Source organism: Macrobrachium rosenbergii, chromosome 5 (genome assembly GCF_040412425.1).
Source record: "Macrobrachium rosenbergii isolate ZJJX-2024 chromosome 5, ASM4041242v1, whole genome shotgun sequence".
In the NCBI taxonomy this organism is placed as follows: domain Eukaryota; kingdom Metazoa; phylum Arthropoda; class Malacostraca; order Decapoda; family Palaemonidae; genus Macrobrachium; species Macrobrachium rosenbergii.
In genome coordinates this window covers 61,326,534-61,353,779 of record NC_089745.1, presented here as the reverse complement: position 1 = coordinate 61,353,779, position 27,246 = coordinate 61,326,534, and the positions used below count along the sequence as shown (strand labels likewise).

The following is a 27,246-nucleotide window of genomic DNA, read 5'->3' as shown; positions in this document are numbered from 1 at the left end:
CATTTCCGGGCGAGATTCTAGATAAATTGGTAGGTTTCATATACACCTATCGGTTTTTCCTTTGCCAAACTCCGTCTTATATGACTTATTAATAGTTGTTCCTCCGGTGTCTGGGGTCCTAATTTTTCCCCCTCCTGGAGGCTGGCCGCAAGTCTCGTAACTCTTCGCTTCAAGTTAACTGTTTACGGAGAGTTTTCTGAAGACGTTGCGGCCTTCTGTCTCGTTCTCGAACCTGTGAACATCGTCCCGGAGCGATAAGTAGGTGCGGGAATAATTGAGGCAAACCTTTTCCGCTTAGCTCGGAATTAGGTGAGGCAAACTTTTCCTTTAGGGGATTCGTTAGCTTCTCATCCCTTTTCGACGGTTCCTGGTCTACCGTCCCTAAGGTGAAATCATTTAAAAAAAAAAAAAAAAAAAAAAAAGAAGACCCTTTTTAAACCAAGAAGACCCGCTCCGGGGCCCCCTCGAGGACGTCTCGGATCTCTAATCCAGTGCCATCTACGAGTTTGGCCTCGTCTTCTGAAAGGACACGGCCCAAGCAAAAAGCAAGGCGGTTACCCCCTCCTTCCTTTGTTGAAAAACTCTTTTACGGGTTTCCTTATAAGGAGCTCGATTGGAGGGTCATTGTCAACCTATTAAACTAACTATCTACCTCATGGTCCGTGCCTTCCCTTTCCCAGGAGCTTAAATCCCAAGAGATTAATCTCAAGACTCATTGTCAATGGATCACCTGTTAAATCCTGCTCCGTTCGAATTCTATCGTTCGGACACCTCCACCTCTTTTCCCCTCCAGTCTGGGGAATTTTGGCGCCTTCCCTTTATGCTTCCCAGCATGAAGGCACCCTCCTGTCGGGGGTGTGGGCACACGGAGGTTGGTGGAAGGGCATTTCTTCCCTTCCGGTCTGGTATCCCCTTATCCGGGTTTTGCCAGACTGTCAGAACGAGCATGGCATCTGTCTGGCAGGATCCATAAGTGAGCCCTCAGCTAGGGGCTGGACACATCGTCTCCGCTGAGAACTCTAACAGAGTGGCAGGCGGAGAATTCTAAGTTCACGCCAGCTGTGGGGTCTTACCGTGCTCTCTTTGAGAGCCCTGTTTCCTACCCTTGTGCTCCGAATGTAGCCCCTCTTATCAACAGGCTTGTTTTGAAAATATATCGCTGAGGCATTTCTGGAAAACAGATATCACAGATACGTTCACAGTGAATCTTCTAACCCCGGACTACGCTTCTAATTTATTCAGCGTATAGCTCCTAAGCTTCGGAGTCAATTTCCGGAAGCTGAAACAGGGTGTAAGTCAGGCTTGCCCGTTCCGCCTTGAGCTGAAAATCTTATGAACATTTTCACCTGGAGAATTAATCTTTTCCCAGGTGGGCGTTATTCCTACGGCCTGTCTGGGGCTACTAATGTTACTCAGAGCCTCCGTTCTCATGGGTGTCTACCCCTACGAGCAGAAATGGTCTGATCTTGCCGGGCCCTGTCCCAAGTCCGGCAAGAAGTTCATGTAGTTCAAGAGCCCCCCTGCTCAGGCGGTGGTGCAGGCTCTTCAGGTCTCTGCCCCTAGACAGCCGTCAGCTCTCACTCCCAGCCTCCACCTCGTTGTGTGCGGGTTCAGCCAACACATCAGCCCCTTGTAACACCCCCGTGTGTCTCTGCCTCCCCCACGTGCCTCCACCGGAGTTTTCTTTGCTTTATACGAAAACTTAAGGAAAGAATTTTCACTTGACATTTGGCCAGAGGCTCTGACCCTCGGGGTTATCATAGGAGCAGGGAAGCATCCTACTCCTCTCCGAGAAATTGGGAAGGCATACGCTTCACGGGAGGCAATCAAGCCTTCTCCCTGTAGTATTTCTCATATGGGTGGGAGGCTGTACCATTTTCAGGGCCACTGGAACTTCAGTCCCGGGGCCCAGAGTATAGTTATCAGGGCCCGGGGTGGAGCTGGACTGTTGTCCCCCTCCCCCAATCAGGTTCAATCAGCCTCCGGGCAGAGTTCTGGGGGTCTTTGTGAATGGCCTGTCAGGCTTTTTCAGTCTGCCAAGGAAGTTCCCTTCCACTGGAAAATTTTTCCGGGCGTGTCCCGTTTATTTTCCTTATTCAATGCGGCAAGTCTCAGTTGCTTACAGTCTTGTGGGTTCGGATCCTACTGCTCCGTGGAGCCGTAACCACCTCTATAGACCTTTCCGACGCTTCCTTTCACATCTTGGTTGCAGAAAGGTCCTATCCCTTCTTGGGATTCAGACTCGGGGAGCAGGTGTACCTCTTCAGGTTCATGCCCTCATCAATGCGGCTCCAGAGTCTTTGCCAGTTTAAACAATACCGTAGTTCAACAACTCCAGTATTAGAAGGCTATGCTAGCTGCATATCTAGTTGCCTGGCTCATTTGGGCACCCAGCGTCGGGAATTGCCTGAGGGTGCCGGTCATTATAATCGGTTTTCTAGAGTCTTTGGGCTTCTAAGTAACCAGGAAGGAATCCCACCTGATTCAGGAGGGTAGCCTTCCGTAGTTGTGAATCTGGTGGAAGCGGAAAGAGATAGCAAGGGCGACCTATCATTTCATCAATTCAAGCATACCTCTCGCCGTGCCCAAGAAAAGGTCTTGGGTTCTCTCCAGTTTGCTTCAGTGATGGTTCTCCTTCTGAAGTCAAAGCTGGAGTTTATGACCGGGGTATGGCAGAGTCAGGGACGTGTCTCCCTGATTCCTCCTGCTTGAATAGTGGCCTCCGGCCTTGCACAACTATCAAGTGCTTACCGAAGTCAGTTCCTCTCCAGCTTTCCCCTCCGGCCTCAGTATTCCACACCGTCACCTCTCTGGGCGGGTGAGGTGGATATTTTTTGGCCCAATGAAGTACATGGAACTTAGTCGGTCACGTTCCGGCAGTTCCATATCAACGCTTTGGAGGGCGGTGACAGTCTTCTTGTCCTTGGGAAACTTCTTCCCCCCAAGAGGTTTCCTTTTAGGCTGGTTCTGAACAAAACAGCAATAGTGCGCTGCGTAAACAAGTGGTTTTGGACTCGAAAGTTGCTTCATTCAGGTTATGGTTCATTCTTCTCCATAACCAACAGACACAAGTGCCTCTGTCTACCACCCTTCTCGTAGGGGTCCAAAAGGTCACTGCTTTTTCCCTATCCAGGGCCTCCCCCCTGGTGTTGGAATAGTCCTTAGACGGAGCGTCATTCAGGTAGTCTTGTGACCTTTTCCTGGACCTGGAAGTAGGTCTGTTTGCAACCCAATTCAGCCACAAACTATCAAGCTGTCCCGTCTGGTATAAACTCAGCCTGCGTCAGCCCCCTCAAACTCTGATGTCCTGGCTTTGTGGTCTTTGTGATCTTACAGTTTAGGAGGAAACTGATATTGGTCCTGTTATTACTGTTTTCCTGAAATCAGTTAAGGATCCTACTCTACTGCAGTATGGTTCTGCAGTTAAGTAACTAGCACTCTTCACATAGTTTTCAAAGCTACAGTAATGATGCGGCCGCATTGGCCTCGAGGAAAGTGTTTTGTTGGAACCAGACTCACAGGCTCTTAACTTTCATCCCTAAGGTCTGTGTTCGTCTAAGAACAGTACTCCGTCCACATTCGGTTTCCTGGTCTTTGAGTAATGTATCGGAGTTAGCTTCCGGTAACCAACAATCATCTTGTTCTTACCTTTCCTTGTTGGGGAAGCCCCAAAATTTTTAATCAGCTTAGCTTCTAGTGTTAGTTTTCCTGTACTGTCTGCCCTGTCTGGCAGAACCAATCATTTTGGTTTCCCCTCATCAGGGGTAGTGTTGCAAATTCCTAACCCTAACTTTCTATCTACAATTGAAGGTCCTCATTTTCGGTGGTCACCTTGGAAAGTACTCCCCTTTTACAAGGTCTGTTTCTGTGCCCAGTTTTCTCCTTGCAGGCTTTTTTAGACAGGACCTCGCAATTTTGTCAGATCCTCTTCTTTAAAAAAGGGGGGGGTACTGTCATTGGGTCTGCTATTAGGCAGGAAGTATTTTCTTTATACAAGCCTATTCAGGTGCTATTCTAAGCTCATGATCTTAGACGGTGACCACTTACATTATTTTCATTACATGAATTTAGAGGACCTCACTAATGTTCAGGGTAGAATTCTCCTAGTTTTCAACGTCTCTATTTAAGTCTTTAATAGCATAAGAATGATGTTTATTTCTCTGTTATTATTTCACCAGGTGACACGGGACCCGATCCAGAAAAAGGATTTTGACAAAGGAAAAATCTATTTCTGGAGAGGGGCCCGTGTCACCCGGTGACCCACCCCTGTTTTTCATTCTCTCCCTCCCATGGTAAACTTCATTCTAGTGAGGTGGGTGCTAACATGGAATGCGGCTAGTGTTGCCTTGTATACAGTCCGCGAGTAGTGCATGGGCTTGTATCGGCACCTCTCTCGTTGGGACTTTTGACATTGGGAATCTCTGTAGGATAAGGTTCCGTGTTTTTGTAGTTCACCCTTTTCCATACACGACTCCATTTAGTGGAGCTCGCTCTGGGGGTAGTAACTCCAGCATTTCATTTAGCTTTCTCTGGTATCTAGCAACGGAATTACCTAGAAATAAGTGCTGAATGGACTTTTTCACCGGGTGACACGGGCCCCTCTCCAGAAATAGATTTTTCCTTTGTCAAAATCCTTTAATTAATAATGCCAAATAACCTACATTAGTAGTAGGTGATTTTAATGCGCACAACCCAATATGAGACTGTAATTATGCAACCTCAAATAGAGCAGGAAGTAAAATAGAACTCATAGATTCAAACATGTGCTGTATAAATGATAATGAAATCAGCACATATTTTTCAAAAACACATGGAACGTTTTCTTCAGCAGACTTAACGCTGTGTATAAGCATAATAGACAGGTTGCATTGGAATACAGTTGATGACTTGTACACCAGTGATCATTTCCCAATATTAATTTCGTTATTACAAAATAATCCCGCCCAAACATGTCCCTCAATATAACATTTATAAAGCAGATTGGGAGCGATATGGATTCTACACTAGGAGTATCCCACCATTTGAATATTTAAATAATCATAATGAAACTAATAAGTTTTTTGTTAATTTTATTAAAAATGCTGCTGATAAAGCAATACCAAAATCAAAATCTCATCCATCAAAACACAAAGTCCCATGGGGGTCTCAAAAACTAACAGAATTAATAAAAATAAAACACCAAATTGGAAGACAATTAGATAATTTGAATAGAAAGTTCAGTAAAGTAAATAAAACTTTAACTATATTAGAAGAAAGTTTACAAAAACTTACTATATTAGTATTAGAAATTGGTACATTAAAACCTCTATATAACAAAATATCTGCAAAATTTAAAAGAGAAGTAATTCAAGGAAGAGTCATTTCATGAAGGAAATATGTACCAGATCTCTCTGATAATATGCTCATACAAAAAAATATGGGAAAAATGCAGGAAAATAGATGGTACCCATTTTAAAGCACCTAGACATTAAAGATGGGAAAAGAATACTTGATCCAAAAGAAATAAGCTGTGTGATAGGAGAAAATTTAGCAAAAGTAAGTAGGACAAAAATTTAGATGAGCATTTCCACACAAAGAAAAATAGTATAGAATTAATAACAATAAATTTTGAAACAATAGAAGATATAATTGTAATAGAAAATTTAATCTGGAAGAGTTGGAATTTGCTCTGTTGAACAGCAATAGATCTGCCCTCGGAGGGGACAATATTTGTTTTGAAATGTTCTGCCATTTAGCACCTTGGCAAAGTCCTACTTATTACAGTTTTATAACCACTTTTGGCTTCAAAATTTATAACCTGATGAATGGTGTAAAGCTATAATTATTCCTATCCCCAAACCTGGAAAAGAACCCAGTAATGTAAACAATTACAGACCAATTTCTTTAACAAGTTGTTTATGCAAATTACTAGAGAAAATGGTAAGTGCTCAACTAACATGGCACATTTGAGAAAATAAAATTTTGACTCGCACTCAGTTTGGGTCACAATGTAACAAATCTACACTGGATTCTCTCTCTAACTTGGAAGACCACATACAAAGTGGATTTGAACGAAAGCAAATTACTGTAGTTGTCTTTTTTGACATTGAAAAGGCATATAATACTACATGGAGATATGCAGTATTAAAAACGTTGCATAAAAACAGCATCTGTGGACATTTACCTAGGTTTATCCAAAACTTTCTGACAAATTGCACTTTTCAAGTAAGAATTGATGGTGTATTGTCAAGTACATTTTCACCTGAAAATGGTGTTCCACAAGGAAGCATCCTTAGTGGCCCACTGTTCACTTAAGCAATAAATGATATCAGTAATAATCTACCTATCGGAATTAAAAGTAACTTGTATGTGGATGATTTTGCCATACATTATTCAACATCTCGCATAAAACATGCAGAGCAAATCTTTAATAAAACTATGATAAAATTAGATGAATGGGCCTTATCCATAGGCTTTAAATTTTCTATAAAAAAGACTCAAGCAGTAATGTTTTATAAAAGTAAAAAGTGGAAAAAAGGTGAAGAAATATTTAAAAATCAGAAATCATTCCATACCAGTTGGCCAAAAGGAAAATTTTTTGGATCAGTACTTGATACTCACTTGAACTGGAAAGCCCACATATCATACATGAATTCAAAATGTAAAAGAGCATTAAACCTAAGTAAAAAACTGTCAAACAGTAGTTGGGGAGCCGATACTCTTACTGTACTGTATAAAGCAACAGTGCTGTCTATCATTGAATATGAAAGCGAAATGTATGGCTCGGCATCAGAGGCAATGCTGAAAACGTTAGACCCACTTCATAATGAACCTTTAGATCATCATCAACGTCATCTTTACATGTTGAATGTGGCGAACTACCTCTCTCTCTTCATAAAGAGCTAGTAACACTGAAGAGTACTCTGAGAATTCAGACAAATGATTCCCCAACCAAAAAATTATGTGGATTAAGAGATGTGTTTACAAACAATCATCCACATCCTTTCCCGATTAGAGTTAGAAGATTGTTTGAGTCGCTAAATATAAATAGTTACCTTTAATAGTAAAATTACCTCCTTCTTGGACAGTGAATAAAATGAGAATTTGTACACACTTAAAATATTTATCAAAAAGTTACTCATATACCCAAGAACACCATAGACAACATGCAGTAGAACATATAATCTGAAAAGGTCCACATAGCGCAATATACGCTGACAGATCTAAGTCACAATGTGTAGTGGGATATGCTGCGGTATCCCAAGACAAAACGTATCAGTTCTCTCTACCAGATAATGCCTCAGTATTTACAGCTGAGTTGTGTGCAATAGCGTCAGCCATAAAAATAATTAAAGAAGCCTCATTTAATAATTTTGTGATTTATAGCGACTCCAGAAGTGCTATAGAAGCCATTCAGAGTTAGAATTTAAAAAATAATATTGTACAACAAATTAAGTTTTCACTCCATAAATTGTATAATAGTGGAAAAAATATTGAAATATATTCAGGGATTAAAGGAAGTGAAGAGGCTGATAAGCAGCTAAAGAAGCGGTCCACATGACAAGAGTAAATGTAAACATCCCTATTAGTGACTGTATAGGATATATGAAAACAATCATTGTAAGTAAATGGTAAAATCTATGGAATGAAGAACATGAAAATAATAAATTAAAACAAATAAAATCCACAGTTGGAAAATGGAGTTCATCATATCAAAGAGAAGACAAACACAAGTAATTCTGATGTGTCTTCGAATAGGCCATACTCGTTTGACACATGGACACTTAATGAACAGTCCATGTGGCCCTCCTTCCGAATGCCCAGAGCAAAGTGCTGATAACAGTCAAGCATGTATTGTGTGAATGTCCAAAATATAACCTGCAGCGATTATCAAATTTGGAAGTAGATCAATGAAGGAAATTTTGTCAGAATCTTCTACATTTTCAGTAATACTAATTTTAATGTTCATGAGGAACTGTGATTTAATTTATAAAATATAAAAATAAAGTAAATAATAAAAGTACAAAAACCTGCAGGGTGTCTAATGAATTTTAAAACTACTAAAATTTAAAATTTTACATCATGTATTCTGAATTTTGATACTGTATACCTTTTTAATGAGTACAAATGGAAGCATGCGTATACATGTATTTATTGTGTGAGTGTGTTCCAGTATGAGAGTGTATGCCTTTGTGCAGTTTTTAATTTCATTTTCATTCATTCTTCACCATACAGAATGACCTATTTGTTCCCACTGCTAGGCCTCTGGCCTAGACCTGTCATTTCATCCAAATCTTTCAGGCCAGCCCTATGAGAGCTGATAGCCAGCTCAGTGGTTTGGTTAACCTGTTTTAATAATAATAATAATAATAATAATAATAATAATAATAATAATAATAATAACAATAACAATAACCCACCAAAAGTGAGTCTATCCAAATGTTAAGACCCAGGTTTGTTCCGCCTATGAACAAATGACAAATGTTTAAAAGTAATTTGTATTTTTCATAGCTAACAAACCTGTGGTCCTAACATTTACTGCCCACCTCTAGCCACCCCTCTGTCAGTTAACCCTGGTCTGGAAGAAAACTAACTATGTCACGGGATTGAGATTAGGTTGCTGGCCTCTTCCTCACTCTTCCCCATGACTGATGCCAGATGCCACCAATTCCTTGCATAAACAGTTCCTATTGTTTTTTACTGTTTCCAGCTGATGCCAGAAGATTTATCCTAATTTTAAGACTGCAGGTTTGGTAGCTATGAAAAATACAAATTAATTTTAAAATTTGTCTTTTAATTTCATAACCCTTCATTCTTATAGGTTTATAAGAAGAGTAAAGACAGAAGCATTGATTTTAATGCAGTAGGCAAATGTGATATACAGTAAGGGCATTGTCATTTTATTTAATGAGACTGCTTTTTTCTTTTTGATTATTTGCCTTATCTGAATGGAATAAAAAAGTGGCAAAATTGCTTGGAAAGGTCACCCCTTGCTCACATATTTGATAAAAAATACCATGTAAATTGATCCTAAATCTTCAACAGTGTGACCAGACAATCCAGTTACCTCCTTCACCTAATACAGTATTTAGGTGAAAAACTGAATTGAAGCTTTACAGTACTCTGTTTAAAAAGTGTATTAAATTTCCCTGTTATTGCAGAGGAAAGAAATGTCTCTGCTGCATATTTTTTGTAGCCCATAAAGTACAGTATTACATTATTTAGTTTAATAAAACCTTGATTTTTTTTAAGAGTTTTTCCATGTATTTGGAATTATTGTATTCTGTCATCAATGTTGGTACTGAAGTGATTTTGATGTCTCCCTTCCTGGGCACAGTATACAGAATTGATGTTGAGATGTTCAGAAGATTAATGTAAATTGCAGTATGATCAGTACGTGATGGTATCCATTTAAAATGATGATATATTAAATGACTTTATCATTTTGCTAGCTAATAATTTTTCCTCTGTTACTTTACAGTCTGTTGTGGAAGAAGTAGTGGCAGCAACAGCATATGTAGAGTTATGTCTAAGAACTGTCACGGAACCTGAACTTAGGCGAGCTTTCTTGGCTTTCATACTCACCACCAATAGTCCTGCAGTTGAACCACCTATTATAACCATTCTTATATCAAGATTACATTCTCCAAATATGGTATGTTATACAAATGTGTTTGGATAAAATTGCAAACTATTGCCACTCTAAAAGATCATGAGGGCCAAGCCATCCAAAGTGCAGAAAACAAAGATCTTTTTATCCATGTGGATAAGGTCTACCCCTCAATCACGTATCTTCCCTTACATCCATACATGTCTTCATTCAGCTCTGCTGTAGCCTTTCAAGTGACAGCAAGTCCTTATAAGGGTTTCATTTTTAAATTTATGCATGAATTCATTCTCCTGTTTTATTAAGCTTGTATTCCCACTTGCAGTCATGCATCATGTTGCTAGTGACCTATTCATGCTCATGTCACATCCATCAGGCACCATAGCATTGGGTTGAGACTACAGTAGGCAAATTGTAATTCATTAATTCTTCACCTGTAAAGTACTGTGTATCTATTATATTTCATTCATCAAAGGGCTCTTAAGTGTTCATTTATTCGCTAGAGACTTAATGCTAAGTCAGAGTATTCATTTATAAAACTTAATTATATTTTATGTTGTACAGTACTTCAGATCTTCCCTTGTTGCCATCATTGTGTCTGAGCTAGGGTGACATTGTGAATCTGATCTGAGGTTTTGATTGTAGGTAGATGCTCTAGTTATTTGGGAAAAGGACCAGATTTTGATTGATCGATCCTCCTCCTCCTCCTCCTCCCATTGGTACATCTTTGAAGCACATAGACAGGCAGTTTTGGGTTTATACAGTCAACCAAAAATGTCGTCTTTGGGTAACGGGGCACTGTTAATGGAGGTACAGTACAGGCATTATCTAAAGGCAAGGAATTTAAAGATCTGAAGACAGTCAGTGGTAACAAAGCTAACTGCTTACTTCATAAAAGTAAATCAGTAAAGATATAATTTACACCAAAGAATTAAGTTTTGCAAGGAAAAGCACATACTGATGTATTGTCTAGGTTAAAGGAATAATTTACTAATAAAAATTTTAAACTATACTTGACTCAAGATTAAAGTAAGGCTGTATATTCCATCCCCTCAGTAATGTTATTGCCAAGTGTATGGCACAAACACATCTACCTAAAGAAAAGTGAAAGATGATATTCCATCTCCTCAGTGATGTTATTGCCAAGCATATGGCCACATAAATACATCTTCCTAGAGAAAAGTGAAAGGTGTTATTCCATCTCCCCAGTGATGGTATTGCCAAGCATGTAGACACATTAATACATCTTCCCAAAGAAAAGCAAAAGATAAGACAGCAGTATGTGTTAACTGTGGGCAGTGGTCATTTGTTGCATGCAGTAATACAGTGGCACCTCAGATTAATGGACAGTTGGGATCCGCCCCACCCAGTGAGTAATGAAGATTGGCATGTAGCCTACATGGTACAGCACCCTGGAGGCAACTCACATGATTTATGGTGAACAGCAACCCCATATAAGTAATTGATAGGCCATCTTCACTGGTATTAATTGAGATGAATCTTACTCTTTGTTAAAGATAGCTTACATCTTCCTGTTGGTCAGGTGCAGTCAGCATTCAGAGAAAGAGAAGAACCTTTGGCTAACCTGGATGGACTGTCTAATTCACCTCTTTTCTACCAGGAGGGTCTCAGATGTTTTAGGTCTTGTCAGAATTCTTTTTGCTTATATAGTGATAGGTGCTGCTGGACATTCAGGATTTTGGCTGTTACACTGTTTCATGATAGTATTGTAACTTTTTTTGCTTTGTTGGATAGGAATGTTTTCAACTGAAAGCAAATAACAGTAAAAATACAAATACAGTACAGTATTAGGGTCTGCTGCACAAACTCTGGAAATGGGATGTATTCAGCAGAAGTAGATAGGCATTCTACTTGTGACAGTTGTAGGGGTCAGGAGTGTGACCTTAACCTTGGGTGTGAGGAATGTGGGGAGTCATCAGACATACAGATAAGAAATTTCTTAGTTGCAGGAAGAAACAGAAGCGGACAGCTTGCGAAGGCAACTGATTAGAGCAGGGCATAGGTTGGTTACTTCCCTTCTGGCTTCCTCACTTATTGCGTCTTTTTCTCCCAATCCATATCCTTCCCTTGCTCTCTCTTCTCCTCCATCGGTTGCCACCTGATCCCAATTCCTCGATGAGATGGGGGACATGGGGATCTGCTGCAGGGACTGTATGCACTATTGGGCCTATTGTCTCTGCTGTGGGTTCAACTTAACATTGGGAACAGTATCCGTTTTACTTCTATAAATTTTCCTATTTCCCTCTTCTTTCGTTGATGACCTGGGGATGGCATTGATCATGAAAACAGCTGTGCATTGAATGTGATGCCCCGATTTAGGGTAGGTAATAGATAGGTGACCTCCAACCCTACTATCTTAGTGGACTCCTCTAACCCTATCCCTCTTTATTACCTGCCTTAATCTACACTTCCCAGTGTTCTCTTTTGCTTTTCAGAGAGGTTCTAGTAACTTGTTTCTTTGGCATTGTATTTGAAACCAGCTGAGTGGTGGGATATACTGCAAGGTCCCTACTCATTGTGAGGACCAAAAGTTGATGGCTTGTGGATATGCGATGTAGGGGACGTGGCAGGTTGCTGACTCTTTTCGCCACTTCCAGTGCACATGCAGCTTTCCCTCCAGCACCGAGACCAAAGCATATACAGTATACTGATGGCTTTAAGTCAGAAGATGGAGTTGACTGTGCAGTAGTAGGAATGATGTAATCAAGAAGAAATTACCTACTTCCTGCCCTGCTTGAAGCTTTAAAATCTGTTTTTAATAAGGAAAGATTTGTGCAAGTTTTATCATATATTCTGACACAAATAGTCTTTTATTTTCATTTAAAACAGCTGCTGCCCTTTCACCACCTAGTACAAGAAATGCCGGATTGGCGGGCCCTCCTGTACTTCCACAAGCATATCAGGGTGGGCTCTTGTTGGGTACCTGCTCATGTGTGTATAGGTGGGAATGAGAGAGCAAACAAAGCAGCTAAAGAGGCAATAGTATTACAGAAATTATACAATTTATATAAGTAGTCAGGGCCGGCTCTAGGTTATTTGGTGCCCTAGGCTAGAGTGGACTTTGGTGGCCCCAAAAAAAAAAAAAAAATGCAACATGTGCACATATATTTATTTTAAATGCATCACTGCAGCACAACAACCTGAAGAAAAAATACAAACTATTTCGATAATTATATTAATAATAGTGTAAAAAGTAACACCTGGTGTTGTGCAGATGTTATGGAAAAAATGTGCAAAATCTAAAAAGCAATGTAAAACAGTGCAATGAAAAGTAAAAATCAAAATATAAAAGTTTCAGAGTAAGGAAATTTTATGCTTTCCTGTTTGGTTATGGTATTCAGTAACAAAACTCTTTAAAACAAGGAACACAATGTGCAAACAAGACAGTCTTAAACAATAAATAGCACTAACATCTCCAATGTTCTTTAGAACTTCACACGTCTTGACTTCCTAGCAGCAAAGGCATCTATGGTTTCATCAAATAAAATTTGTTTAGACACTTCCTGATTAATATTTATTAATGCCGGTCCATTGAGGCATTGTAGATCTCAAATAAGTTTTAATCGGCTTGAGTCTGGAGAAGCTTCTCCCAGTATTTGCCACAGTCGCCAGAGTGGTGATAGTGATTCTCAGTGCTATCCACATACTGGGATATACTTCCTTTAGATTTTTTTGCCTTCAGAAAAACCAGAATTTCAAGTGTTGTCATCTTGCACTAGGGCCAAATTGGAAAAAGTTACATTTCCACAGTCAGTTCTTCCGCAACTAAGATAAGTCTGACTGTTATGAACTGCAGTCGGTTCAGCAGGTTCTTAAATACAAAAGAAGTATGGGACTGGAATGACTGGCAGAAATTGAGGCAGACAAAGGAGGAAGGAGCTGAACAAAACGAAAAAGTGACCTTAAACTAATTTATTATAATAAAGTTATATACATTATATAGAAATGAGTCAGGTTCAGTGAGGTAACACTTGAATGAACAATTCAATCAACATTATTAAAGAGCAAATTAAACAAAATCGAGTCAGTACAATAGACAGTCCAAGTAATTAAACCTCAAATAAATAAAAAAAACACTTAAGCAACATAAATAAACACAGGCAGCAAAGCAAAACAAAAGCAACAATAATACAAGCAGCATAATACTGATACATAAATGGCATAATAAATACATAAGCAGCATTCTTCAATAATTACATTACAGCCATTAAAACATGTAAACAAAAGTGACTTCAATGATAATATCCAAAACTCGTCCAAAAATTTAACTACCAAAAACAATTACACATAATTAAGAGAACTTTGTCTCAAACATATACAACGTCCCAAATCGGGCTAAACACAGAAACAGACAACCTCAGAAGAGTTGTTAAGACAGACACAACTGTCTACAAGGACAAAGTCAAACAAATGAACTCCTTGTGCCACCAAGACAGCCTCTGACTGCTGAACAGGAACAAATCCACACACCGGATGACCACGGCCTAGTCGTCGAGGCAGTCACATGCTGCCGAACGGGAACCAATCCCCACATTAGATGACCACGGTCGAGTCATTGAAATGCCCTCAGCTGCCATCAGGGATGAAGTCACACACAGACAAGGAGATCCTTTACCTCCTGTTGAAGCCAACAGGTAAGCAATACCTGCCGCCCATCCAAACTGACTCCCTGCTGCTCTGCTGCCGAGATACTGATTCGTTGCTGCTACGAACCTGACTGCCGCTGTCAGAGACAATGCGACAGACATCAACTTTCCTACAAAGAAAAACTTACAGGTAAGGAGGCAACAATCCACCAAGGGAACAATCGGCAAATGGTTGTCCCATCAAAACAAGCACTAAACCTCACACTGACCTATCTCCAAAGGTCAGGGTTTAGGTCAGTTCTTTGGCTTGCTTCTCAAGCTCATCAGGTGGCAGATCAGGAAGTTTATGAGAACACTAAATTTATTGGCAATGTCACTCATCATTTCTGTTCTTTCTCTTAGTGAGGAAATGCACACATCAACAACTGCATTGAAAAAAGAAACTTCCATTCTCTTCAGTGCACCATTGGGCTGCTCATCGGGAGCCACATCTGTAATTTGGCACCCCCTCTGTAATTTGGTGCCCTAGGAAAATTAGGTGGGACAACATAATAGGTAACGTGAAGTTGATCATTCGACCTTCAGTTAAGAGATGGCAGTTGCTAGATCATCTAGATCAATGGGACTAGCATTATTTTTACAAGGCTGTGTATAGGACATATGCTAATGCAAAGTAGAGAAGGGTGACAGACACCAATCTAAAGCTCCTATCAAGAAATTTTAACAGTAAAGCATTTTCTATTTGATTACCCACTTTTTACCCAAGAAAGAAGAGCTACGTCACTATGTGGCAGGTCCATGATTGAAGTACTTGATAATAATTGTGATGGAATAGAACAATGTTGTTTATAAAGAAAATTAGCTTTTATCTTAGAGTTTCACTTTTTTCACCAGATTTTACCTACAGACAGTCCCCGGTTATTGGCGGGGGTTCCATTCCCGACAGCGTGACGATAACCAAAAATCAGCAATAACACCAGTTATCGGCCCTGATAACCGGATATTGGCACCAATCCCCGGTTATTGGCACTGCTGTTAAGCGGGGATCGGCGCCAATAAGCAGAGATCAGCGCATATTGGCACCAAAAATCCAGTTACCATTGTAGCTAGACAAGCACCGTAAAACCGGATCGCTGATAACCGGGGGCTGCCTGTATTTGTTTTTATTAAAGACTTATATATATTGACATGAATGTTATCTGGGGGGATCTAGTTTACTAATGAGGTACACTAGGGAATATTATCCGGGGGGCCTAGTTTACTAATGAGGTACGCTAGGGATATATGCAACTTACCTTAGATAACACCTAATCTGGACTCTGGCCTTGAGGTCCGATAAAATCTGTAAATCAATCAGTCAGTCAGTCTTCCATCAGTTCTGCTTCCTATTATCATATGGAGCCCTATCTCTGCTCCCCTTTCAGTTTAGGAGAAGTGACCGGATAATTTAGAACTGGATGTTAGTCTGGTTTTAGACTCAGTTAAGTGTTTGTTGAATTTGGGCAAAGAAGCTGGTTCCCTCCATGGAGTCACCCATTTTTGCGTTCTCCCCAATAGGAACCCTTTACTGCCAGGGAACCTGGTCATATCTTGAGATGAAGTTGCTCTGAGCCCCCTGACACCATTCTGTCCTTCATCACCAGTGACTGGTTGTATTTCTTGATTGCCAAAGGATTGGTCTGGTAAAGGCAAGTCCACAAACCAGTTGAAACATTTACCATCATCAAGTTCCAATGATTGCGATGTAGGTATAGAGTTAAACTAGTAATTTAGTAGATAACCATAGCTACAAGGTTAATATTTTGTCTGATATGAGTTCTGGTACTCAAATTAATGTTATTCAGTCCATAGTTAAGCCTAATCCTTTTGTTTCTCTCTCACAGTCTCAACCTGTTTGTTCTTTTTTTCATCAGTTTCCTTCCCACTTGTTTTCTTTTTCTTCACACAAATAACCATTGCATTGGAACTTAGACTTTTGTAATCAACGATCTTGACAATCTTATAGGATAGGAAGCAAATTAGTGATGCTATGAATCTTTGGCACTGGTAAAATACACCATCATGAAGAAAAAGAATTGGTTTGATGGATGAGATGGAGAAATTGTGTTACATGGATGGAAAACCAGATAAAGAAGAGTATGTTTAGCCTTGTTATGATCCAGGCTAAAGCAAGAAGTCTATGGTGTGCTGGAGATTCTATGTATATGCAGTATATAGTTTACAGCAAGTCATGAGTGGTTCCAGCATTTTTAAAGACAACGTCCAGCTATTAATTTTATCATTTAATTCTTTGGACATTCTCCAGGCTCCATGTGCTTTCATTTGTGTACATTATTGGTGGGTGCCTATAAAATTATTTTTTTTATTTTCATTGCATGTAATTCAGTAAATTATGCGCGATATTCAACAATATATTGTAAAGTAGGCTGCGTGTTAATGATTTTGCCTAGCTGTAGAGCATGTGCTAGGCAGGCTAGGTTAAGATGTTTGTTAGGTGCGCTAAAATACAATTTCATCTTACTGTGTTTTCAAATTCTGACTGGTTTATTGGAACATAAACCAATGGCAACTCTTAACACTTTCAGTAGTAATACATGTCTGCAGTTTAGTTGTGGTTATGCATCTGGTTAGAGAGATTTCCATATGGGAACCGAACCACAACTTTTGTACTCACAGTCAACATGTTTATAAGCACCAATTTAGTGCTCAGTGTGCTGTACCATTTACAGTGCCTGTTAAGTGTAATTGCTCAAGTATAATAAGAGGTTTGTGTTTATGCAACAAACTTTTTCCATATACAGTATATTAATGGTGAAATATCTTAACACAGTACGGTAATACCTCCAGTTAAGTCATTTTGACATAAGGTTTCAGTGTTAGAGCTTTTAGTTAAAAATTAGGGGAAAAGTAAAAGTCAAATTACATCCATTAATTCATCTCATCAATTAGCAATGCTGAAGCCCTGTAAAAAACAGAAATCAATAAAAGAAAAGTGCCAAGTCACAAAAAAAATGTGTTAAAATATGTAAAATAATCTACAGTAATAAAATTTACAGTATAAATAATTGAAAGGTTTAGATATGCCTTCAGCTTTTAAGAATATTATATTCTCTTATTTCTGTTACAATTTTCACTCTACTATTGTGTATGAAGTTCCAGCATTCAGTCATCACCGATATAAAAAGAAATCAGTAAAAATATTAAATAACATAAAAACAAATTCTAAAATATATAATACACAGCAGTGAAATCTACAGCATGAAGTAATTTAAAAGCTCAAATATGTTAAAAATATTCTTTTATTTACATGATGTTCAGCTACAGTTTGCACCAAACTGTTTATTACCCATAAAAATACAAAAATTACTAGAAATGTGCAAATTCACATAAAACAAATTATAAAAATACAAAATGATATACCTGTGTACAGTAAAGTAATGCATACACGGACAAAAACTATTTAAAAGCTTAAAAGTATAAAAAGTTAATTTTGTTGTAAATGATGTTTTAGTTTCAGCATTCTGTCATGTAGTATAGTTCTTGGCAGGAATTTTAAACATGTGCTAGCCTGTGTGTTATTTGCAGTGTCTTCATTGCACTGAATTTGGATTTGAACTGTTAGTCCCATGGCTTCAAAGAAAGTTTCTAGTACTAGGGCAAGTAAGCATATGCATTGGTATCAACAGTTGTTCAGGATAAGGCACAGTTTTCAGCCTATGTAAGAATAATGCTCCAGGGATGAAGAAAACCATCATTAACAAGAAAGAGAGGCATAATTAATGAAGAAATGGAACAGCTTCTTTCCTTTGGATTAATGGCAAACTTGTCATTGTATCTACAGAAGCCAGCTTTTGATCATGAGAAAGTGTTGGCTTTGTGTGAAGACCTCAAGATGAAGTTTCTTGATGAGAAAGGCAGAATGTGAGGGAAGTTCAGGGTGGTGTATTTGGTTCAAGCATTGACACATTCTTCACAATGTCAGGCCAAGGCAAAAGTGCTTCGGCCAACAAATCAGCAAAGTCGAATTCCCTGCCATGTTTACATATATAGAGGAGCAGCAGTTTCTTCCAGAACAAATATTTAATGTGGATAACAGATGACATTGGTCTTTACTGGAAAAAAATTCCAGACCATTTATTTATGTGTAAGGAGGAGAAGGGTATGCCAGGCTGTGTGGTAATCTTATTTGGAGTCAGTTGAACAGGACTTTAAGCTCAAGCGGCTGCCGGTGTATCATGTTGAGAATCCTTGAGCGCTGAAAAACATCCCCAAGGTCTGTCTCCCAGTTATTTGGATGTCTGATCTCAAGGCTAGGGTGTCAGCCATTATTTTTTTTTTAGAATTTGTTCTTCAGCCATTTTGTATCTGCAAGAACAACATCCCTTTTAAGAGCCTTCTTATTTGGACATTGCTCTTGGCCACCCACAAAACATCGTCAACAGACTGTAGATGCAGCAAACATGAATGATGAATTTACAATACAGGCATGCAACTTTTGGAAGGCAACCTGCATATAAATGCTGCTTATAAGGAATTTCACCTTTGGGTATGAATGGCATCTGGAAAAAACTGTGCTCTCAGAATGCTCGTGATTTTAAGGGCTTTGCTGAAATGGATTTGAACAAAGCATCAAGAAAATGGACTTGCAGAAGAGGATTTCACTTTGTTACTGTAGGCAGACAAGCAGTCACTGACAAATGAGAAGTTGATGGAGCTTTGGAGATTCACAAGCAGCAGCACTAATTTGAGGACCAGGCACCAGAACCACAACCACAGCTCTTCATCATCAACAAGATGCAGCAGGCCATTGCAAACACTGACAGAGCCCTTGTGCTTTTTGTGGAGATGGATCCCAATGCTGAATGCTTTGCCAAGGCAGTGGAGACAATGCATGACTCATTTGTTTCTTGCAGAATTTTGAATGAAAAGAGAGCAACCAAGTTTAGGGCATACTTGACAAGTTCTTATATACAGCTCCAAACTAAGAAGAAATTCAGTACTCAACATCATCTACGTGGTATTCCCTTCTTCCTCTACCTCCCTCCTCCAGCCCATTGAGCACATTGACTTGAACCATTAGGGGAAGTCAGTATATATTTTTTATTATTTTCTTTAAAGTTTATATATACAGTATAAATTTATCATTGGCTCTGTTGGAGGTTTGTAGGGTGTCTAGGTCATTTTTGAAGGGTTTATTCATCCTAGGTCATGTTTCAGCTGTAGTTGTGAGCTGTGAAACAAATTATTGACTTAATCTGAGGCATTACTGGTCTGTAATACATGAATTGAAGACTTATGAAGTATCTTTATTGATTAGCTCTTTATTTCACTTGAGAATTTTAGATTATCATTATCAATGTTTGAATAGTGATATCATTGAAAGTTCATATTAATTTAATTTATACTGTATTATTTAGTAAAACCCATCAAACCTGTTACTGATGAAAAATATTCATCAATATCCCTTTCCACTGATAATGATAATCTAATTTTTAACTTTAGTTATACTATACAGTATTTTTATTATGTGGTATGCAGTATGTATAAATAGATTTAAATGTTTCTTTCTTCAGCAATTGTGCCTAGTGACACTCAGTCTCTTTTGGACTCTGGTTGAACTTAATTGTGAAGATCTCATGGTGGCCCTCATTTTCCAATATTTGGCACCTTGTACTCATGTTATGTTGTCTCAGCGATCTCGCCTCACTCAACCCTCAGATCCTGCGTCAAAAACTTCACAGCGACTCATTAACCTGATTCCTGCAGTTTGCCAAGTAAGGGTTGAATTAATGTAGTTTGAAATAATTTGTGTTACTCTGTAACTTTCAAAGAGATACTTTTTATATGTGCATACCATTGCATGTGACCTCAGAAAAGGTCACTACAATATAACTTAATGAGACAGTTATATTGTATTACAGTTGATATATAAGACTCAGCTTGCTTTTACTTATTCCAAGAATAAAAATAATTGTTTCTGTATCAAAAGTAAGTTGTAATTTTTTAAAATATATTCCTAGGACAGTATATGTTGTGCTGACTCTCACTGTTTTTAATAATGTGCTGAACTTGTATCAGTGTCTGATCATATTTTGATAGGTGTTCTCTTTAGATTTGTCAGATTTTAGAAGTAGGGGATTTCACTCAAGTATGCTCTATAAATCATGTTTTTATTTAACACAGTAAAACTTTCAAGTTAACCTGAAAATCCTTTACGTAATGTCCTTTTACTGATTAATTGTAGTTTGTGTTCAAGGTGAATTTGCTGTGTTGTTTATGAAGCCATTTATGGAAGGTGTCTCTTTTTAATTTATAGGTAGCAGTGAAGTCAGTAATGAAAGAAAATTATCCTGAAAGTTTACTTTAAGTACAAACACACAAATTACAAAAGCCCAATTTTTTTTATCTTGCATAAGCCCAATTTTTTATCTTCATGAATCCTAAACATTCCATCCTGTACTGTATATAGTTTAGAATATGGTTGCAAGAAGTGGATTGGATTAGGAGGCTGGAAATAATTTATATAAAAGTGCATATTTTGTGTTGTAAAAAACAAATTTTGTTTGGCTTACAAACCCATAATTTACATTCACTGAAAATGCTATTCAAGGTGTAAAAAATTTAGTTCATTCAGAAATCCAAGAATAACTTGCTAAAACAGATAATATAGAGTTCATAAATGTCTGGTTATCAGAAGGACCCAGTGCTCTAAAGGAGTGGGTGTTGTAACTTTGGAGTCAAAACCCTGTACATACAGGAAGGTTAGAAGTCTGTAATTGTAGGGACATTGATATACTGCAACTAAATCATAATGCAGTAGTGGACTGCACTCAAAACTCAGTTGTTACTAAACCGTGGTGGCTTTTGACTTGCATGCTAATTGTGAAAGAGAGAGCATGACTAAAGAAAAAAAAAGGAGAGGGACAAAGGTCCATATGCCTGAAACTGAAGTAGGTTGTCAGTGAAGGTACCAAAATCTCCTTAAAAAAAGTAAAGGAAGAAATCATATAAGCATTAAACTCCGTTATACTGCCAGTCACCACTCTTGCCGTCCTCCTGTGAGACCTGAAAAGGGTGACCCCTAGAGTGTGTAGACAGTGCTTGTAAATTAGTAACTGTTTCACTCTCTGTGAGTGTCTCATGGTAGAAGGAGTAGATTGTCTCACAGATTTAGTATCAGAGTAACTCCCCACTGTCATGCAAGGTATTGCTGTGATCCTCTTAATTGCAAACTTGTGTTTTTTGTTTGAGTTTGTTTTTTCAAGAAACAATGTCTTCTGGAGGAGTAGAACCTTCATCCCTTCCATTCTTTATTAGCTGGAGATCCCCACTATTTTAGTTCGTAAATTCCTCTCAGTTTCAGCAATGTTGTTGTTAAGGGGAGATTTTACTGCTTTTGTGAGGTGCACACTAGAAGTGGTAGCTTTTGAATGTTAGCAGCCTCCTCCGTCATCTGCAAAGTTAGCTTGTTGCTGCAACCCGTATGATGTTGCCTGCTGCATGTGCTGTTGCTGGAACCCTTACAACATTGCCTGTTGTTGCTGCAACTGCTAAGGGCTCACTGCCGTTGAGTTTCCAGTTGCTGTATTTGTTCCCAGGAGTACTGCAACCTCTTCAGAGACAGAGGAGGATAGCTAGACCCTCATCATCAGGCTCATCATCCTCCTTTTCTTCGTGTTTCTCATAGGAGAAGGAAAAAAGGGGAAATCTAAGTTCTCTTGCAAAAAAGTCCTGTTGGGTGTCATGCAAATGCTCTCTCTTTTCAGAGGGAAACAGAGGCTTTCTATTACCTGCACATAATCATCTATCCTTTGGGAGGGCAGGTATGGTCCACCCCACACATACCCACTTAGACAAGACACTTGTGTAGTCCTTTGAGATCATTGATAGATGAGTTTGCTCACCCTGATGACTCTGCACAAGCTTGCTCTTAAGACTGAGGGCATTGTGGTTTCTCAGGACAGCCTCCCCTCAAGACTATTTGGAGACACTCGGTTGTATGCTTGTGTGTGTGTGTGTTGTGCACAGTCCATTTGTTTGGCATGTGCCAGGTGTTCAGACTATGCATGTTTAGACAGCATTAGGCTCCCTCCTCCCCCTCCCTTACCTCCTCACGGGCACAGTGCAGAGAGCCAGTGCTACTTTTTCCATTGGTGCATGCCCATTCTTCAGTGTGCATGAAATGTGAACTCTTTCTCTAGGGGGAAATCTCCTTCCTGGAAGTACTCTGGATTAAGACTACTGTACCCCATCTACTAGTTCAGCATGTGCTTGATCCTTGAATTGCGCAGGTGCCAGCAGTGGGTTGATTGTGCAGCCCAGTACAGTATATCTTTGGTTTATGGACCACTGTTTGGAAGTACACTTAGTTGAGACAACCCTGTCTTCTTGTTAGACACGAGCCTTAGGTCATGCACATGCCAGCAATGGGTGGGTTCACAACACATTCTTCTTGGGACTTCCCATCTTCGGGATTTCATGTTAGATTGCATGCCCACACTCACTTAAGTATAGAATGCTGGGAACCGTTACAGAGGTAGAGTGGTCTTCCAGGTGTGGGGAGAGTGCAGTGACCCTCAACCCTGCTTCTTGGTACATGCACGTTGGCTCCTCATTCATACCTCCCTTCAGTGTGTATACAGCCACTGCACTGAATGGGTGTGGAAGGTTGGTTATGTCCAACAGACTTCCTTTTTTTGGTATTTTCAAATTCTGGAAGGATCTGTTTATATGCAACTGTGTAACACCCAGGTCTACCAGTGGTTGGCTATAGATCTGGGATGTTTTAATTCTACAGTACAAAGTAGAACCTTTTACCACTCGTTTGAGCTGTATTACGCTGAAGCTCATGTAGCTGTCATATTATCATGAAAAAATCTTGGGGTTGGTGAACCATAATTTCAAGCAGCTTTGTCTCTGCAGTTTCATATTTTGGCACCTGGCACCTTATGCTGATTATTCATGTCCACAATGCAAAGAAGAGCTGAGGCCATTGATTTGTCAGCATCTTTGTAAGAGATTCCAGTGCTTGCTTTAGGGAATCTGTTTAATTCTGTAGGGTTTTGCCCTTCTTTCAGAACCCCTTCAGCAGTGTTGGTGCAGAGATCATTTGGTTCCTTGTGAGCCTAATGAACTTGAGGAAATAACCATGGCCATTCTTTTGTGAGCCTATTATATGGAGCTTCTTTAGGGTCCACTCAGTAGGCATAGAAGTTATTCTGGCTGTGGTTGTGTTTGCCTGTGGGGTTTTTGGATCAGGTTAACAATCTGATCTGTGGATTAGAGGGTTTTCTGCCGCCCAGCAGTTATTCAAACCACTTCCATACAACCAAGGGAGATGCCTTAGTATCATTAATAAGTTCCTTTGACAACAGCAATGGCAGTCATAGTCTACATTTGTTCTTGCACTAAAGTGAAGCAAGACCCAAACTAGGGGCATGAAGGAATCATAGACTTTACCTTACTCCTCCCTATTGTTGCCGTCAAACACTTTCTTGTTAGCCTTCTCTTTGTTGCCATCAAACATTTTCCCATCAGCCCTCTCTTCTTGATGAAGAGAACTCCATCAGGAACAGGTTAGTATGCAGCTCCCTGCTGCTCATTTCAGTTGTAACATGGAGTTGGTGGCTGAAAAGAAAAGTTGAAGTACTGTGCTGGGTTTTATTAAACCCTTAGATGGGGCAAAGACATCTGTAGCCAAACCTTTGGGTTAGGCTAGGCTGCCAGGTTGTGGGGTTGGGAAGAAATCTGCTCCTCCAGACCCAGTTCTTCCTATAGAATGGGAAGAGAAACCTTTCATCCATCTGCTCCAGTTGCAGTTAGGTAGGAAGGGAGGTGGGGGGAGAAGTGGGGGGCCACTGGCTGCAGCAATCCCATTCCTCTGCGGCATTAGTAGAGGGTTGCATGTCTTGCCTTTGGCAGTGGAGCAGAGACAGGGAACAAAGTCCTGGATATTTTCCAGTCACCTCTTTGTAGTGGATAGGTTGATTGGGCCCTGGGACTGGTCTTTCAACTCTCACCATAAAACAAGTATAGGTTGTTACAAACTTGCTTTTAGATGGAAACAGTGCATGCATTCTGTCCATCATAGAGGACTTCATGCTTCAATAGTTTTATGGGGTGCACACTTCTAGTATCTGTCCATCAGAACTCAGGGAAGTACTTCTGCTTGTCTGCAACAAGGCTGTTGACTATTTTAGAGCTGTGTTTCACACTGGCAATAGCTCCACAAGTGTTTCCTGAGGGTTCTTACTGGGGTTGTCTTGGGCCCATTCGCAAGGGATAAGCTGGGTGTGTCATGTGGATGATTGATTAGTCTTAGAGTCCTCTGTGATGCTTTTGCTCCTTCACAGAGTTCTCCTACTCTCTTTTTGCTCGACATTGGGACCAGGACATACTGATAAGTAGAGGTTGGACTCTGGTCAAAGTAGCAGACAAGTACAGTACCTGGGAATGTTTGTAGATTTTGCAAATTCAGAGGTATTAGTACTGGTTCCTGTCTTTGCAGGAACAAAAAGATCAGTTTTGTCAATATGTCCTTGCCACCCATTGTCTGGGAGAAGCTCCTTTTGGCATGGGCTGATCCTCTTGCTCTTGCTTCAGTGATGGTTGAACACCACTGAGCAGCTAGCATGGTGATGGGATAATAGGAACCCCTTTGCTAGAGTTTCTCTGAACTCTCATCCTCCCTAAATGAAGCTGTTCATAGATGCATCAAAGGAGTCAAGGAATTTTGAGAAAAGTTTTAATGTGCACAGCCTACAGGGCTGCAATTTTTCACATGGGAAGCTCTTCCTTAGCCTCAAAATCCAATTTAAAACCTTCTTTTATGCCACACTGACGGTAGTCCTGATGTCATCTTACCCCTCCTAGAAATGATTTTCTGTGCCCCATTTACCATATAGGTCTTTTTAATCAAGAGGATCATGTTTTTCTTTCACCTTTGTTTAGGGGGCCAGTTGTTAATCAAGTCAAATACTAATGGAGGAAAACAGATGAGGATCTTTTTTGCACCATAAATGGTGTACCCTCTGGTGAAGTTTGTTTTCAGGGACTTTAGAGAACTTTGAGGGGCATAGGTGTAGAATGCTGGCTAATGATGCACTTTGCCATGTGTATCAATTATTTCTTGAGACAAGTCTCCCAACCCATTGGCTTTGGCTCTTGCCCACAACAGCAGAATTTAGGTTTGGGGCTGGAGGTTGATTACTCACCTCATTCCACTCGGTTTGTCCAGCTGATGTCCTTCAGCTTGGAACCAGTAGTCACTAAGGAGGTCAGTAAGGAAAGATTTTCTGACCTCACTCGGCCTATGGAATGTCACCATTCCTATTGCAATCCACCAGCCTCAAAGAAGCTTTATTAGCTGTATTTTTTTGGGGGTGGGAGGTAAGGAGGTCTACCAGTTCCAGGTCCACTGTATTGTTTTGTCATCTGTATTGACAGTTTTTCAAGAACCTTAGCCCTAGTTTTTGCATGGGCTCATAGGGTTGGGGATATTGGTGCCATTCCTTGGTGAGTGGTTGGTAACATCCCCTCTTTAGTCACTTCATTCTGTGTCACTCTAGGTTTGCTGTTGAACAGAGGTAAATTAGACCATCTGTCAACAGAAGCCACCTGGGCATGGTCAGATTAATTTATATGAATTTAACTCCTAATTTCATTTAGCTTCAATCTTCCATTAATCATGCAGTACTACATTAAACCTTGTTGTTGGCCAAATCATTGATCTTCCTAAGTATTAATCAGGCAATATATTAATAATGAGATTGTGGTGAATTATGCAAATTTTTTGGACAAACCCATCAGTATTATGGCAGCTTTGGGAGATTGTCTGCAACTTGGACTATGTGGACTCTTGAGTTCATGCCTCACTTATTGCTCTGCTCCAGTGAGCTAGGGATGTTTTTTTGGTGGGAGGGGAGTGGAGTGGGATGGGGATGAGGAAATTGTGTCTACCTTTGGAGGAATCAGCAGCTGTTGCCTTGTCCCTCCTGGTCTCAGTTGAATGATATGGACACTGATCACATTTGTGTGTGTTTGATCTTTATACATTTGCTTGTTCTTGTCTCTGCTGCCTATAAAACCTTTAACTGCCTTATAAAATAGGTGCCCTCCTCCCTTCTCCACACCATTGCTTTTTATCATTTTGCTTATAATGAGTGAGAGGAAATGTGTATATAGTATATATATATATATATATATATATATATATATATATATATATATATATATATATATATATATATATATATATATATATATATATATTTATATATATATATATAATATATATTTATAATATATATACAGGTTGACCATCACTAATCCAGCAATCAGCAGTCCAGAACAATCAGTAATCTGGCACAAATTTCGGCTAGAGTTATTTCTAATGTTTCCGCACTAATTTTCAAATTTCCCGGGTCGCTGCGCTAACTCGTTCGCCGGCCGCTTCGATTTGGTGGCGCTGTGTGCTGCACCAACAAACTGGAGGTGTTTGCAAATGCAAGCATGCTTTTGCTGTTCCATTTTTTCATTTATTATTGTCTTTTGGCCTACGCTAAGGTATATCGTATAGGCTAAATATACGGTAGCCTAGCCTACATTTTACTGCACTCTATTCACATATTAACAGCATTATACAAACATCAACATAACAAATGTGCATCTTTTCATGGATCTTTTAAAAAGTTATGCTTTACTACTGCATTGTATCAAATTGCGTATATTCTCATATTGCTTTTGTATTATAAATTGCGATCAATGTTTTGTTTTGGAATCAATAACGTGGTGTTTATTTCGCCGCATTTAACTCAGTTCAGTGCGCTTTTCTTGCTTCTAGTAAGCGTAAATGAATATAGATACTTTATTTATTTGGGACAAGGATATTTTTCGTCATACGAAGTGTTTTTAAGTCTAAATATAACTTAAATACGTCTCATTGTGAAATTAATTTAGCTATTTTTTTCGTTAATATATGATGTTCACGGGAATCGCGGCTGGCCGTTTTGGGGGCATGTTTGTTTTGTGTAAAAAAAAAATCAAGATGCTGTT

The 27,246-nt window shown here is 39.4% G+C and overlaps 1 protein-coding gene across 1 annotated transcript in view; it reads left to right on the top strand.

Moving 5' to 3' along the window:
• The window catches only part of LOC136838944 (FHIP family protein GI14169-like), a 152,156-nt gene that overhangs the window by 91,220 nt on the left and 33,690 nt on the right, over window positions 1–27,246 (top strand). The window contains exons 9-10 of the mRNA XM_067104639.1: window positions 9,461–9,634; window positions 19,767–19,967. Coding sequence (XP_066960740.1) covers window positions 9,461–9,634; window positions 19,767–19,967 — 375 coding nt within the window. The remainder of the gene's footprint in view (window positions 1–9,460; window positions 9,635–19,766; window positions 19,968–27,246) is intronic.